The following is a 16290-nucleotide window of genomic DNA, read 5'->3' on the forward strand; positions in this document are numbered from 1 at the left end:
CCATTCCAGCATATTGATGTCATTTCCCCTTTTCTCTTCCAGCTCCCACCGAGGGGAACTAAGGGTGCCCCAGAGGGACACATACCCACAAAACCCCATGATGCTCACCACATTTCACAGTTTGCAAAAGCAAGACAGGAGTGATTACAGGAAGGAATATTTGTACCCCGTTTATATAGTAATTTTAGTTTGAAAGTTGAAGTTGGTTCAAGTCACCTGGAGCCAACCAGACTTTTACAATTGACCCTACTGTGAGGGTCACGTCTACAATAATTTAGCAATTGTCTGTTGCCAAGATATACAGACCAGTCTCTCAGGCTGGAATCTAAAAGAGTGACTGTGATAGACAGACCAGTCTCTTAGTCTAACAAAGTGACTGTGATAGACAGACCAGTCTCTTAGGCTGGAGTGACTGTGCCTTTGTTTCCTTCTGTTGGTGTGTGAGAAGAATTTTTACTTTTGTATATACCATATTGCATCAGCACAATAAGATCAGAGATTATATTAATGACATAGTATATAGCTCAATGTCTTTGAAATACAAGTACTTTACTGTGAAAGGTTTGACTTTTTTTACGTAAAAGTCAAGACTTGGACTTACTTTCTCTATACTTCTGTCTATTTCACAAATACACATGCTATAAATGTATTGTTACTAACAAATAATACACAACCTTTTAAACGATTGAAAGCCAAAGAATTTGCAAAGATTTAAATGTTCTATATGCAGCGTTGTCCATTTTACTATAATTTCCTGAATCAGAAATAAAAGGTCAACTGAATTTGCCTTGTGAACCTGAAAGTAAGTTCATGTCAGTCATAGAAGCATGGGTATAAAAGGTAAATTAGGCTCTGCTCCTTTGCATCTCTGAAACCATATTAAATGTTTAGGAATTCAAATCAGGTCCCAGCCACATGTTGTTAATGTTTGATGCATATCTGTCAGCAGAGTGTCGTATGTCAGCTTATCTACCTAACTGGGCCGAAGAAGATGCTGTTGAAGTCTGTGCCCTTTCCAAAGCAGACAGTTTGGTTTGGTTATAGCCACTGCACATGTGCTGGTGTGGTAAAGCAATATGTAAAGCAAGTTTCAATGAAGAAATGGTGGAGTTATGGTTAAGATCATCGGTATGTCTATAGTGATTGTGTTGTGTCCGGGATTTTGCGTCATCGGATATTTGTGTTTCTGGGTCTTTCACAAACTCGTTTTTAAGCCCTTACAAGTTTTGGAAAGGGTATCTCCCTTATGTTCCACCCTCTTGCGCGAGCTCTGACTAGAGAGAACTGTCATAGGTCATCGACAGCCCTCTCAGTGTTGCCAGGTGCACAATAATGATCCTCCAAATACGATCATTTTGAGCATTTGGCACGATACTGAGCACTTTGCCGGCCCCACTAGGTGCATTGTTTACAATAACGGTGATTTCCTTCACAGGAAAGGTACCCCATATTCAAAACCATATAGGCTAAGTTAACAAATATTGTAGCCTGGATACCAGCCTGAACTCCGCCCACAAAATTTTTGGTCTGACTAGAATTATGAGTATGACATCGTCAGGCTACAAATATTGTCTAGGAAAAGTGATCTGCGTGATAGCCCGATGGGCGTCTCTGCTGCGCAAATTAAAACCTGTGTATGTTGTGTGCCACTTAAACTAGTTCTAAAGTATGCCAGTGGGACTTTTTTCCCCCGCAATATTGACATTTCGGAATATTGGCCTTTCGGAACACTGGGCCGTCCCCAGAGTGCCTACGGGACTTGTAGATCTTACACAAGGTACCCTGAGAGATTATTAGAGGGACACATCGTTTTTGTTCGCATTTCCAAAGCCCAAAACATAGGAGGAAAGTTGCCAGTTGTGGATTAAACAGTGTGGGAGACACCACTCCCAACTCAATATATCGCAAAATACACATATGTCTGCTCCAAAATAAATTAAGCTGCTTGCAGTTAGCTAGCTATCTATCGCTAGTTATGATGACTAACTATCTTGTTGAGAGAACATCCCCTAACAGTTGTGGTTCATGGCAACTAGTATTATTACCATCAGAAGTACATATCTAGTCTCTCCAACAAATGTGTTAATGTTAAAATCAAAATGTTAATGTTACCGTCAAAATGCTAATGTTACTGTTTGAAAAATTGCAGTCTGAGCTATCCTCCTAGCTACTAGCGATAGCAAACGCCACCTATTTGCCAGGAGCTCAACACAATACATCAATGTTGAACAAAACGTCCCAAAAGGCCATTAATAACTTTATATATTTAAATCTTTGTAGAATTTTGTGAATGGGAAGCCTACTCCTGAGTATCCCATGGTATGCATAAGCACAACCTGAGAGTAATAACATGGCGATCTGATACAAAGACATTAAATCAGTATCATCAAGGCTCTGGATTGATCGCAAAAGGTCTGAACGTCAGTTTCCACGTCAGTTTCCACGCCTACTGGCCTCCTCTCATTATCATATTGGGAACAACGAATGAATGAATAAATAAATGAATGAATGAATAAATGAATGAATAAATAAATGAATGAATAAATGAATGAATGAATGAATGAATTAATGAATGTATGAATAAATATATGAATGAATAAATAAATACATACGTAAATGTAAATTATAAGTAACTATTGATTGACAATTGTGCATTAATTAATACATTTATCCATTTATTTCTGTCTAAATGCATGGATGTGGACATTTATTTATTTATTCATTCATTTGTAAATATGGCAGGTTTGGTCCTCCATAGAAGTGACCTCGCTAACCCCAAAATTCTGCTTTGTAGTTCTGGCCCCTGCTCTTTCGGAGAATAAACATAAACTACATGTAAATATGTTTGTTAGATGTAAGGTAAAACAATATGACAAGATAGAAGACCATTAGTCATACAATGTTTTGCCTTTATGGAAAAAAACAACAGTTGGCAGACAAACATTTTGGCCGACTCGGGTAAAGTGGGATGTACTTCCACAATCTCATATTAGTTCCATTTTTGGATTAATTACAATTTATGCATGTTTGGGCCGGCTAGTCAGGACGCCTGAGTGATGGGTCCCACGACAGCCACCGCTTCAATCTCCACGAGACCACCCTGCACAGAAGGGGAAAGACAGGGAGGTCACAGAACGATACTTTAGCAGTGATAACAAACATCAACGAAAGAAACACAAAAACAGAATGTCTTATATATACTTCCATAAATGGACTAGGCACTTACTCTTGGCAAGGCAGCGACCTGATAGGCTGCCCTAGCTGGAAAGTTGCTGCTGAAAACTGGACAGAGAAAAAGTGTAAATTTTATTCTGGGGTTTATAAGCACTTTAGGTTTTAACCACATGAGGTTTTCTGTGTACATATATAATGTAAAGACAGGTCAAGTGGCCTTCCTAGATTCAAGTTAAGTTTGACACAAATACTTTAACATGCACATGAGATACATCAGTTCAACTGATCTAGACCAATTAGCATAGTTTTCTTGGGTACTGAATATGACACCACCATGTCTGTATGTGAGGTACAATAAACATCTGTGGTTAGTAGTGCTCCATCAGTGCTAAGTCAGTAAGAACATAATGACCCTTGATCAGGAAATGCTCTTGGTTTTTAATCTCTTGAGATACTGGGAGAGCCATAACAGAAATGACATGAGCTTGGAGGTTGTGTAAAGCCACATTCTGAGGCCTGGGTCATGGAAAGTTCCCTGCGGTTGGAGTCTGCACAGGTAGACAGGTAGTCCTCGGTCCTGGAGGATAAGGCTTAGATTTCATAGTACATCCCTGGGTCCCCTTACACTCAGACCCATGGCTACTGTTACACCTGTGAACTGTGTCAATAAACACACTGAACCTGCACACCCAGCATGCCACGGGCACCATGTCCCAGTCACTCACTGATGGTGGTGCACAGAGCAGATGTGTGTTAAGGCATCTACAGGAAATGGGTCTGTGTAGCCTTGGTGGAGTGAAGACCCAGGTAAATAAAGAAAATCAATGCCACATTCAAATTGAAAATGCTTACTACTACTGGTGTTAGTACTTGTAGTAGCTAGTTGTTGTTAGTAGTAAAGTTAAGAGTTCCTCGGCTTATTGGTGGGAATGTGTCAACTTGAGGAATGTAGAGAGATAATCTGTGTACAAGTGTCAGAATTGACATATTATATATTTGATTACTAGAAAATTGTAAGTAGAGCATGTAAGACATGTAAATATCCATTTGTATGTGCAACAAAATAGCTATGATAATTTGCATATTTTTCCGGAACACAAAGGTTTAATTGGACAATGTTCTGAGAGATTAAATGGAGAATGTTCAGTCTAATACTATGTTAACCACCTGACCTTAACAGAAGTCAGCCCATTGCCTGCAGCTGGAAGGTTAGACTCAGTGAATACTTGCAGGCCTACTGGCGTTCCTTGGTTTACAGTTCGGCTCATGTACTTACACTGCTTGTAAACTTCATTGACATTATTGAAATCGTTCATGTCAGCCAACAGGACAGTTGTCTTGACAACTGCAAAAACAAAAGAAAAAAGTGAGAGGGTCTCTCAAGGGATGAAAAGGCACAATGTTCATAACAGCAATGTTTGAAAAATGGTTAAAACATATTAAGTACTTTACCATTTTCATAGCCACATCCAGCAGCCTTCAGAATCTCACCCATGTTGGTAAGTGCCTTAGAGAAGGAACAAGACCTCAGTTACAGTGCTTAATGTAAATACAGACAAAAATGTCACTCTTATAATTTTCTTGAGTGAATATTTATATAAGAAGTTGGACAAGCTGCTGTTGCTATAGGCATGTTTTAGGTGGGAGTATAACCTCAGAGAACACATAAAGGTAGGTAGTATGTTGAAGGTTTAAAAGGTCATTCCATAGGAAAAAGTGAAGATCCCTTTTTTTGTACCACACTACGTAGCTCATGCCATGGGTGTGTCTCACCTGTTTGGCCTGAGCTTGGACTCCTCCAGGGACCAGCTGCCCAGAGGCAGTGTCCATACCCAGCTGCCCAGATATGTACATGGTCCGGTCAACCACCACAGCCTGACTGCAAACAGAACATACATTAATCATTGAATTCATATTTTATCAACCCAATGCTGCACCACACCAAAGGCCGCAGCCACTAAGTGTCAAGAATCAACTCGAATGTGGTTCCATGTGCATCCGTTGTTTCTAAGAAAAGGGTAAAGGGTAGAAAAGGGTAGAGATAGAGGGAACAGAGAAATTCAGGAAAGCATGAGAAGGCAAATAATGGGTAGACAATAGACATAGCCTACATACATCAGCATAGATACACATGACAAAGAGTATATACATAAAATGATTTAGCCTACATATTTCACTTCCGCAATTAGCCTACATGAGGTGGAGTTGTTGCAGGAGAACACGATAATGCGCTTCCCTGCCGTCTGCGTCACATTGCAGTTAACTCCACCTGACCCCTCGCCATTCAGATTTATTTGAACAACATCAGGACACCTGAGATAGTAAAACATTTTTGGCCTATGCGATCAAATGTACCAAAATAGGAAACCCCAAAAGAGAACTTTGACAGGACTGCACTTTGGTCAGATAGTGATATCCATTCCTCCCTGTGTTGCACGCACATGCAGTCATTGCACGTACAGCGCCAACCATTGGCTGAGCCCACAACTCCCCTCACATCAAGTGCACAATGGCTAATCACCACATTATGTAGTTCGAATAATTAATTGGATTCACCCAACTTCCGCATTGACTTTTAAATGATATCCATTGTTTTCTTCGCTGCACACCGCACACACACGGATAAAACGGGTTTTAAAGATAGCATATTTAAAAGACCATATGAAAATCCTTCAGCATGTCGCTTGACCTACCTGTATATTCCCTGCCGTATGGGGGCTTTAGGTGTGTATGGTATTTTCCTACGTACAGCATCCATTGTAGCCTATGATTACTTGAAAATTAACTTTGCCTACACCTCAGCTTACCCTTTGCCTACCTACCCAGCCTGCCTACCATTTGACCCGCCCATACACAGACAATGATGGCCGTAGTAAATGTTTGATTTCAGACAGTAAAAGGATTTCAGTGCCTTTGTGCCTACTGCTGCTATACTCATCTCTCACAGAAAGGTTCAAAAACCCGTTTAAAACGAATATGTATACGTTTGAGGACGATCATGTGTTTTGTCCACTGTCCACTGACAAAAGGCGAAGGCCCTAAAAGACTAAATGAGTAACGTTAACCTAATTAATGCCAAGTGTACTGAAAAATGTATCAACTCAATCATTATCGATGTAGCCTACCTGTACGGTCCAATGGCTGCTGGAGCCGTATCTGTATGGATTATCCTTCTAACTGTTGCTGCCATGCTGGTCCTTATCCCCTGTGGTTCAAGAATAACGGCGCTGGAAAGGAAAGATAGTAGCAAGGCTAAAGGAGTTCTTGAGACAGTTCTTACAGCTGTTACTCAAGTTTTCTTTTACCGTAATAACCGATAAACTGGCGCATCTGGAAGAAATTCACCCCATACATAAGACATTCCTTATACCCCGTACATTCGCCATACATTTGTCATGAAGTGAAACATAAATTAATTAACTATGACCATCCCCACTTATTTAAGACTACTAGCCTAATGCAACACCCAGTTTAAAGGGTTTCTTTATTCAGTCATTACGGTGACAACAGGTGTTGCTGAAGACCATTTAAAAGATGATGATTTATGGTGAATTTTAATGGACTCTGTAGATTAGGAGACTATCACCTACGTTCCACTGATAGCCCATCAAAATGAATGATAACGATGCTGTTTTATTTAGGGTTATTTAGTATTGACCTTTATTCATGAAATCCATACTAGGTAGGTGTTACAAAACATGGTAAAATATTACATATGAACAATAAATTAGTTTTCTGTAAGAAAAAGTTGTACTTGTCAGATAAAAGGAACAAAAACGACACTTGTTAACACAAATGCAGACAGCTAAATAAGGCAGCTATGCACTTTCATGTAGGTGTGCTGTGCATGCTAACTGTTAGCAACACCAAAGCAGAAAGTAAAAGGAAAGTGGTATAACTAAAACTGGTTTTAGGGGGCCCTGTGGTTTACATTTAATGCTGTCCAACATATTAAAATAATTCTCATCCTTCAAATCTTTGCGACAGCCAAATAGCGCAGACAACACACAGAGCCAACTAGCACAGGCTTGCTTAGAAACACCCATACTACATGTTCTGGTCGAAGCTCAGTAAACAGATTTCTGGGGAAGTGTGTCCTTGTGTTTCTGCCCCTACCCTTGGCTACAACTGGAAAGACATAACAAGAACTCTGGTCCCTCCCTGGACTAAACAATCATCAGCAAAGCCTACATTTAATCAAGAAACTGAACATTTGGTGACTACACCACCAAAACATGCCATGTATGACTGGAACGTGGAAGTCTGTTCAGTTTCTTACTGACAGTAAAGTCAGCAAAATAAATAGAGGAACATGTTCTTACACATCTCCCAGTACTGAAGTGAGAGTAAGACAGATTGGGCCATACCAACTTTGCAGAGTGGGTATTCGTGTTCTATGGGCCCCTGAGAGAGTTGGTGGAATCCAGAGGTTCAGGAGAACAGGACTCACCAAGCAAAAGAGAAAGGTCCAGAATCTACTTCAAGAGGTACACACTGGAAATTAAACATTCTGATTTAAAACATTCAACGGTAAGATCCTCTCAGCAAACCACGTAAGCAAGAAATCAAAACACAAACAATAATCATCTATTCACATTCAAGAAGATGTAAACAGAAATGGCCAGACTTTGATATTAGGCCTTGAAGGGCATTTCTATTGGTGAGTTCTTCAGTTTCTCCTTGCAGCTGCAGTCAAGTCATAGAGTAGAACGGTTATCTGTCCACTTCTTGGTGTCTTAAGATGAATACATGATGCCACTAAAGTGGTTAATATTACTTGGAATAGATTTACATTACAAACAGAGCAGCGCAACAGCGTCAGAAAAGTCTAAGGCATTCTCTTCATGTGATTGTCTTTGGTTGAGAAGTCATTTCTCAAAATATTTCATCAGTGGTAAAAAGATACTAAAATTTACAATATTATCCGATGATCTTTTTTGCAGATATTCCCTTTCCCCTGTGCAGTAATGTTCTTAGCGTAGGTAGGTCAAATCACAAAAGCCTTTCCTTCTTTTGTCAGTTATATGGTTTCTATGGAAGGCCTAATGGGTATTGCTATAGCAGGTCATGTCCAATGTAGATTCACGGAGGGGAAATAACATGATAAGGTATATTACAACAATAACTATATCATACAATACAATTGTTTTCATAAAGTGAATTAGCAAAATATGACCTGAAGTAGTCAGTCACAGAAATCCCCCCTCAACAAAAAATTATGAAGATGTGAAGGCAGACTCCACTGAGCAGAGTCCTCTGGGTCCTGGGACGCTCTGATGAGCTGGTGGTGATGATGATCGGGAGGAGTCTGCTTCTTTTCTCTTCCTCAGCGTCTGGCCTAGAAGTTCTGCTGGCGGCGTTTCTTTGCATCCATGGCGTCGAGGATGGGCTGGCGTTTGGCCGTGTAGCGCTGGCGCAACTCCTCGATCTCCCTCTCCATCATCGGGTCGAGTGCGCTCAAACGCAGCTGCAGCTCCTCATAGTCCAGGTTTTTCAACTGTAGAGACACACACACACACACACACACACACACACACACACACACACACACACACACACACACACACACACACACACACACACACAAAGGCGTGCGTGCACGTGCACACACACAAACAGACACATAAAGACGTGAGGAAAAGGTGAGCAATGCTGGCACACAATGAAAAATATGTGGATATTATGTAGCTAGCAGACCAACCAAAAACACACACACGCAAACACAACAGAGATACAGAGCGATGACTAGTAAGAATGGAAGTGCATGGTATTCCATTTGTTACCATGGAAATGGAACAAAACAACAGAATCAATATATACAGCCGCGGAAAAAATTAAGAGACCACTTCAAAATTATCAGTTTCTCTGGTTTTACTATTTATTGGTATGTGTTAAAGTAAAATGTACATTTCTGTTTTATTCTATAACCTACTGGCAACATTCCTGCCAAATTTCAAATAAAAATATTGTCATTTAGATCATTTATTTGCAGAAAAATGACAATTGGTCAAAATAGCAAAAAAGATGCAGTGTCTTCAGATCTCGAATAATGCAAAGAAAACAAGCTCATATTCATTTTTAAACTACACAATACTAATGCTTTAACTTAGGAAGAGTTCAGAAATCAATATTAGGTGGAATAACCTTGATTTAAAATCACAACTTTCATGTGTCTTGGCATGCTCTCCACCAGTCTTTCACATTGACGTTGGGTGACTTTATGCTACTCCTGGCGCAAGAATTCAAGCAGCTCGGCTTCTTTTCATGGCTTGTGACCATCCATCTTCCTCTTGATCACATTTCAGAGGTTTTTTATGGGATTCAGGTCTCGAAATTGGGCTGGCCATGACAGGGTCCTGATCTGGTGGTACTCCATCCACACCTTTACTGGCCTGGCTGTGTGGCATGGAGCATTGCCCTGCTGGAAAAAACACTTCTCAGAGTTGGGGAACATTGTCAGAGCAAAAGGAAGCAAGTTTTTCTTCCGGGACAACGTTGTACTTTGCCTGGCTGAGGTTTGTAAAAGACCATAAGGATTGAAAAAAGCGGACTGGAGGTTCTTCTAAGTTCGTCTTCTCTGATGAGTCCAATTTCACAGTAGGTGCAAGACTCTGTGGCTTGTATGCCTCTCCAGGTCTCCGTCTAACCATCAGACGACCATGTGTTGGGCAAACCTGAAAATTGGACTCATCAGAGAAGACGAACTAGAAGACCCTCCAGTCCGCTTTGGTTCAACCCTTATGGTCTTTTACAAACCTCAGCCAGGCAAAGTACAACGTTGTCCCGGAAGAAAAACTTGCTTCCTTTTGCTCTGACAATGTTCCCCAACTCTGAGAAGTGTTTTTTCCAGCAGGGCAATGCTCCATGCCACACAGCCAGGCCAGTAAAGGTGTGGATGGAGTACCACCAGATCAGGACCCTGTCATGGCCAGCCCAATTTCGAGACCTGAATCCCATAAAAAACCTCTGAAATGTGATCAAGAGGAAGATGGATGGTCACAAGCCATGAAAAGAAGCCGAGCTGCTTGAATTCTTGCGCCAGGAGTAGCATAAAGTCACCCAACGTCAATGTGAAAGACTGGTGGAGAGCATGCCAAGACACATGAAAGTTGTGATTTTAAATCAAGGTTATTCCACCTAATATTGATTTCTGAACTCTTCCTAAGTTAAAGCATTAGTATTGTGTAGTTTAAAAATGAATATGAGCTTGTTTTCTTTGCATTATTCGAGATCTGAAGACACTGCATCTTTTTTGCTATTTTGACCAATTGCAGGGTTTAAAGCAAAAAAAAATCCTGTGCCTGAACTTTTTTTGAATGTGGTTGAGTGCGAGGGGGTGTGTGGTCCGGTGGTGCACACATTTACAGGGTCAAAAAAAAAAAAAAAAAACATTTAGAAATGAATGATGGCAGATTATGGTGGGACTTTTGAAACTGCAATCCCAAGAAGGTCAGCAATAGTACTCCACCTCACTACAATATGGTACTAACACATGTAGCATTTACGATTTCTCTTGATATCAAGTTTTGCTGCTAAGCTTTGTCCTTGGAAGATTTCAAGATGACCTACAATCATAAGGTGACATGTTATAAGGGTATGTGAAATTCAGTCAGTGGAAGAAGATTTGATTTGCAACCATTTCATTGAGGATCTATGAAAAAGGACAGTGATGCACTTTTTAAACCGTTGAAGTGCAACAGTGTAGATAATACTGTGGATTTATATTGCAACAGTTCCATAATTACTTTGTTCAAAAGAAATAATCGTAAATTAAAATGTACATATTTTATTCTAGCAGTAAGTGCTGAGGCATTGGCTATATTCATGTTCCTGCCTGGCAAGTGTTACGTTTTGAATGCATTGTCATCTTCATCCAAAAAACGAACGAGGACATTGTCTATGTTGTTGTTGGTGAATTTGTCGACATTTAAGAAAAACATGCCGTTTTTTAGCTTTTCCGAAATACGTCTTTTGGACTCTGGTGTTATGCCATGTGTTAAAATAGCTGGCATGCTGATTGGATATTGACAGTTTATTCAAAGCAATTTTGACTTCAGCGATTTTTTGGCATAAATTCAACAGGGGTTGGGCGAGCCTGGAAGACAGATTGTGTTCTGCGATGAACGTACACAAGCGTATTTCAGGGCACATTAACGGTCAAGTTATTGATGCTGGTACATCTGATGTGGTTGTAAAAGCGTTGTGTGTTGGATAGCGCGAACTGCTCTATGAGCGGGTGATGAAGTGGAAGCACTGGAAGCACTTTTCCCCCGCTAGTTGCATACAGAAGCTTTCTTGAGCTCAAGAGAGCACCTGCTTCTCTTAACTTCTTACACTCGCTACCAAAAGGCTTACCGTCCTTCCCCATCTCTTCTATCCATGCCCAGCGCCATGTATTTTTCAATCCTTTATCAACTAGGAGGGCATCATCCCAAGGATTCTTGAATTTACTCTGCTTCGGTGTGACAGTATCTCTACGTTTGTCTCTACGTAGCATAAGGCAGAGCCATATAGAAAAGCCGGTGCTGAAAGCACATTTTCACAAGACCCGCCCCAATCTACTTCTGATTGGCTAATAATGTTATTTTGAGCGCCTGAAAGTTGTGCTCCTTTCATATCATTGGCAGACGAACTCATAAACTCGAAAGTAATGGTGATGATATCGAGACGTGTGTTAAAAAAAAATATATATATATAATTATATTAGACTTTTTTTCCGCAGCCAAACGCCACACGCCGGAAATCCGGCACGGTGCCGGAATGCTTTAATCCCTGCAATTGTCATTTTTCTGCAAATAAATTATCTAAATGACAATATTTTTATTTGAAATTTGGTAGGAATGTTGCCAGTAGGTTATAGAATAAAACTAAAATGTACATTTTACTTTAACACATACCAATAAATAGTAAAACCAGAGAAACTGATAATTTTGAAGTGGTCTCTTAATTTTTTCCGCGGCTGTATATGGGGCAACATACTATATTGCTTTTATAAAACAATGTTATAGTCAACCAATTAACATTTAAACACAAAGTCATTGATTTAAAAAAAAAAAATTCGCCGTTGTTTCTCCGCAACAAAAAATAGTTCCATTGTCAATGTCTTGGTTTGGTATTATAAGAACTTTGAATTAACGGTTATCATAAACGAGCTATAGAATGTTTCATCGTGGAGTGATTTATTATTAGCTGTGAAAAGTCCAAGTTGGGTTGTCCTGAGATATTCCAACTTCTTGAACGTCTCTTGTCCAATCAGAAAGAGTTAATAACTCGATAGAACCCAATTGTTTTATAATCTATACTAACAGATGTACTTACAAAATCAAAGTCTCCATCTTGGGGCACTTTCCAGCTTTCAGGGAAGGAGGTCTTGGGGATAAGGTACGGGTCTTGTTGGTTATGGTTGTAATTCTCCTGTGCCTTGTTTGAGTCCTGCTTGTCAAAGTAGTCCATGAAGGACGGCCGCCCTGCTTGTTGGTTGGTAGCATTTCCTGAAGAAGAAAAATAATAATAACAAAAAAAAATGTTACCACCTTCCAGCCTTGAAGTGCAGATTATAAACATAGCAGGGAAACTACGGTTGGAGGCTTTTTTCCATTTTCAAACACAAAAATGTCAAACGCTAGGTCGAGGCTCAGTTTTTGTACATTGTATACGTTGGATAGTGTGCCATTTCAGGACACTCACTAGCTACCATTCTAGAATAGTATTTAGAGTGCCTATGGAACCTACTCCTCATGGAGCCAACGTCCTCTTCCTCCTCCTCATCATCGCTGTTGATCACCATGGTGCCCAGGTCCGACTCCAGCATGGTGCTGCCATGTTCGATCATGGTCTGTGCCCCGTCACTCATGGTGCCCGTCGCTCGCATGGTGCCCGCCCCCTCAGAGCCTGTCTTCACCATGGTGTGCGAGTCCACCTCCACTTCCTCTTCCTACAGATGGCATGGAGGGACACAATGCTACACAATTGAGAGTAGCACATTGACAAAAACAGTAAACAAGACACACTCAAATAGAAAAAATACAAGCCCTCACAAACACACTAAATAGGGCCTCCATAGGCTGGGCTCAAGCCAACAAAAGCTATTTGAAACACCCAAACAAACACAAACACCCAACGTGCTCATACCGAGTTGTCCTCCTCCTCCTCCAGCTCTCTCTGCTGCTCCTGCTGCCTCTTGGCCTTCATGTCCATGGCCTCTGTGATGAGATCACGCAGGATGCTCACTGGCTTGGCCTTGTTGATGAACGGGTGCTGGACACGGGACAAAAGAGAAAGGGGTGAAACAGCTGGCACAGAGGATGAGCGCTGTGGAATTAAGCTGCTGAGCTGTGACTTGCCGAAATGGCTGCTTAAGGTTGCAGCTCAACCCTCTCTGTATCATCTCTGCTATGTAGATATGAAGCTATGTGGGTAGCTTGGAGGCGGCCAGACTCACCTGAAGGAGCTGTGTAGCCGTGGCTCTGTGCTCTGGGTTCTTCACCAGGCACTTCTTCACAAAGTCTGTGAAATCGTCCGTCCACAGCTCTGGTTTACGGAAAGTCGGTGGTGGATTTGTAGGAATCATGAAAATAGCCTGGTATTGCCAAAAAAAAAAAGGTTTGTTGTGGGTGTGGTGGTTAGTGTCACCAATGGGCTCGATTCACCAGTTCAGCAGGGTGTCCAAGTCGCTTTGGATAAAAGTGACTTACATTTTATTGTAATTTTATTTTCTCATTTTCACAGTTTCACACACAGTCCAGTCAGTCAGATCAACAGCATCCGCAAAATCAATAAATATATCAAATAACGGCAAACAGTTTTCTGTAAAAGATGGAGCGATACGATTGGTCAATATGCTTTCATACTTAGTACTAATCATAGAACTATAAACGTCTTTAAAGACCTTTTCTGCAGCAGTGAACTGTACATCTAAAGTGAAAAGTGAATGGTTTGCTTTCAATAGACTCAGGAGGTAAGGTTGTACTAGGTTTCCTAAACTTACCCTCATGGGGTGGATGTCTGCATAGGGTGGCTTCCCCTCAGCCATCTCTATGGAGGTGATGCCCAGGGACCAGATGTCTGCCACGCAGTTGTAGCCAATCTCTTGAATCACCTCTGGTGCCATCCAAAATGGAGTGCCAATCACTGTGTTCCTTTTGGCCATGGTGTCCTGAGGCACAAAAACAGATCAGCCAAAATAAGCATGGTACAGCACAGAGAATAAGGCATTTGGGTTCCATAGTTGACCAGTACACCGTTTAACAGTGTGCAAAATAATTGCTGCTAACTGGTGGGGATTGGCGCTTCTAACTTCTGCATGCTTTGCCAGGATCTGGACGCAGTATAAGAAGCCAGTTTGAAGTTCGTAAGTCATCTGCTGGCAAACTGATCAATCTGAATAAATACAAACTAGGTGTTCTTTTTACACAATGAGCTTTGCAACATGACAGACAACAGAAGTAATGGGGAAGAAGGGACAACTTATGGCAATGGGTCAAACTGATAACTAAAATGTCTAAGTGACTTGTTCCTACTGAGGACCATAAAGTACAGCTGGAGATATGCCCTCACTGTGCTCTTCATGCAGTTTCCCAAACCTGCTCCTATTTGTTTCCAAAAGTACAGTACAACAGACACAGTCCTGTTACTGGTATTATGGACATCCAGTGAGAATGTAACTGGTCAATTACAACAGACTTCCAAAAAAAATGCAATTTGGTTACTCAAATCAACGCACTGTGAGTTGTCCAGCCACTCCAAAATCTGCCAGTTTGGCATGGCCCTCTGTGTTCAGGAGAATGTTGCCAGCTTTTATGTCTCTGTGGATCTTCCTCATGAAATGCAGATATTCAAGGCCCTTCAAGGTGGACTTGAGGATGGTGGCGATCTCATCTTCAGTAAGCTGTTAATGACATAAGTAAGGCAGGATGATTATCATAGTTTTCATAGGCACTAAGCACAACCCAAATAAAATCTACTACCATCTTCTGCTGCAATAACCATACCGTTTTGTTGCGCAATCTGATGATGTCGGAAACAGACCCAGCTCCGCAATATTCCATGACAATCCACAGGTCTGTGTTTTTAAAATAACTGCCATAGTATTTCACTACATAAGGACTGAAAAAAGAGATGTCACAGAGAGTAGGGGTCATGAGTATGGCATGATATTTACATTAGCAAATAGGCCATTAGGGAGAGTAGGGGCTGAAGCACCTACCTGTCACATTGTTGCATAATAGAGATTTCTTTGATAATCTCCTGCAGATCGGACTCCACAGGCACCTGCTTGATAGCCACCACCTGCCCGGACTCCTTATGGATGGCTTTAAACACACTGCCATATGACCTGAGCAGCACATAAGTTAGACATTGAGTGAGAACACCAATTCACAAGATGAACGGTCAACGTAATTTTAATTTGTCAGTCTTACCCCTCGCCGAGCTTTTCGAGAACATCAAAGACTTCTTCTGGTTGTTTGGTTAAACTGTCTTCGCTCAACTTCTTCAATTTGCTACCAAGGAACATTAATATTGGGTTAATTCGGCATGTAAAAACGTTTTATACCATTTGTATAATACATAGTTCACATGAGATTAGCTAGACCTTATTACACTTCTTCCATACAACTTTATAGACGGCCCAAGGTACATAACAACAGCCCGTTCCTGATGTATTCATTGATGTGGGAGTAACGGTGATCATAACTTGTTGTCAATTCTTATATATTTTTCTTCAATCAAAACTGTTTTTAAATGTGTAATCTATAACTTGAAACGCTAAGTAGCAACTTGCAATTCGGTACTGCATTAGTACAAGATACTCATGTTTACACCAGCATACATGGCTAATGTAAGCTAACTGGGAAAAACCAAGTTGACTAGCGATGATGCTAGCTAGCTAGCCAGTTCCCTAACCAATATTAATCCAGTTTCTTTACCTTTTGGGCGCAGGTTGCTCCATGTCTGAAATACAGAGTGCTTCGGTAACTCAAATTTGCAAATTTAGTGTAATAATACTTAATTACAACTCATTTTAAGTTGTCCAATAGTTCTGAAAAGATAGCTGTTTTGGTGACCGAGTTTCGCATTAGTCTTTTTCTTCTTTCTGACCACAGAGCACAGCGATCT

The 16290-nt window shown here is 40.8% G+C and overlaps 2 protein-coding genes across 2 annotated transcripts; both read right to left on the reverse strand.

The window, feature by feature from the left end:
• Positions 1–2888: 2888 nt before the first annotated feature.
• LOC308363998 (2-iminobutanoate/2-iminopropanoate deaminase-like) lies at positions 2889–6391 on the reverse strand. Its single transcript, XM_080836930.1, has 6 exons — positions 6300–6391; positions 4948–5053; positions 4627–4681; positions 4451–4519; positions 3227–3282; positions 2889–3100 (listed from the first exon to the last, which is right to left on the reverse strand). The coding sequence occupies exons 1-6, from the start codon at positions 6362–6364 to the stop codon at positions 3041–3043; spliced, it is 411 nt and encodes a 136-aa protein (XP_080693056.1). The 5' UTR covers positions 6365–6391; the 3' UTR covers positions 2889–3040.
• Positions 6392–6838: 447 nt separating this feature from the next.
• stk3 (serine/threonine kinase 3) lies at positions 6839–16249 on the reverse strand. The gene is made up of 11 exons (XM_080838121.1): positions 16101–16249; positions 15594–15674; positions 15380–15508; positions 15165–15279; positions 14897–15061; positions 14162–14329; positions 13616–13753; positions 13306–13431; positions 12907–13108; positions 12493–12665; positions 6839–8671 (listed from the first exon to the last, which is right to left on the reverse strand). Exons 1-11 carry the CDS (start codon positions 16121–16123, stop codon positions 8513–8515), a joined length of 1479 nt encoding a protein of 492 aa, XP_080694247.1. The 5' UTR covers positions 16124–16249; the 3' UTR covers positions 6839–8512.
• Positions 16250–16290: the final 41 nt, after the last annotated feature.

This window comes from Sprattus sprattus, assembly GCF_963457725.1.
Source record: "Sprattus sprattus genome assembly, chromosome: 4".
Classification (NCBI taxonomy): Eukaryota; Metazoa; Chordata; class Actinopteri; order Clupeiformes; family Clupeidae; genus Sprattus; species Sprattus sprattus.

Bases quoted from the DNA above. Each gene is read 5' to 3' on its own strand.
- LOC308363998 (XM_080836930.1), bottom strand. From the start codon at position 6,364: ATGGCAGCAACAGTTAGAAGGATAATCCATACAGATACGGCTCCAGCA. The intron at 5,054-6,299 runs GTAGGCTACATC...TTCTGTTTGCAG, and splicing joins GCAGCCATTGGACCGTACAG to TCAGGCTGTGGTGGTTGACC. The intron at 3,283-4,450 runs GTAAGTACATGA...TTCTCTGTCCAG, and splicing joins CAATGAAGTTTACAAGCAGT to TTTTCAGCAGCAACTTTCCA.
- stk3 (XM_080838121.1), bottom strand. From the start codon at position 16,123: ATGGAGCAACCTGCGCCCAAAAG. The intron at 15,675-16,100 runs GTAAAGAAACTG...GTTCCTTGGTAG, and splicing joins GAGCAACCTGCGCCCAAAAG to CAAATTGAAGAAGTTGAGCG. The intron at 14,330-14,896 runs GTGCGTTGATTT...TTTGTGCCTCAG, and splicing joins GAGTGGCTGGACAACTCACA to GACACCATGGCCAAAAGGAA.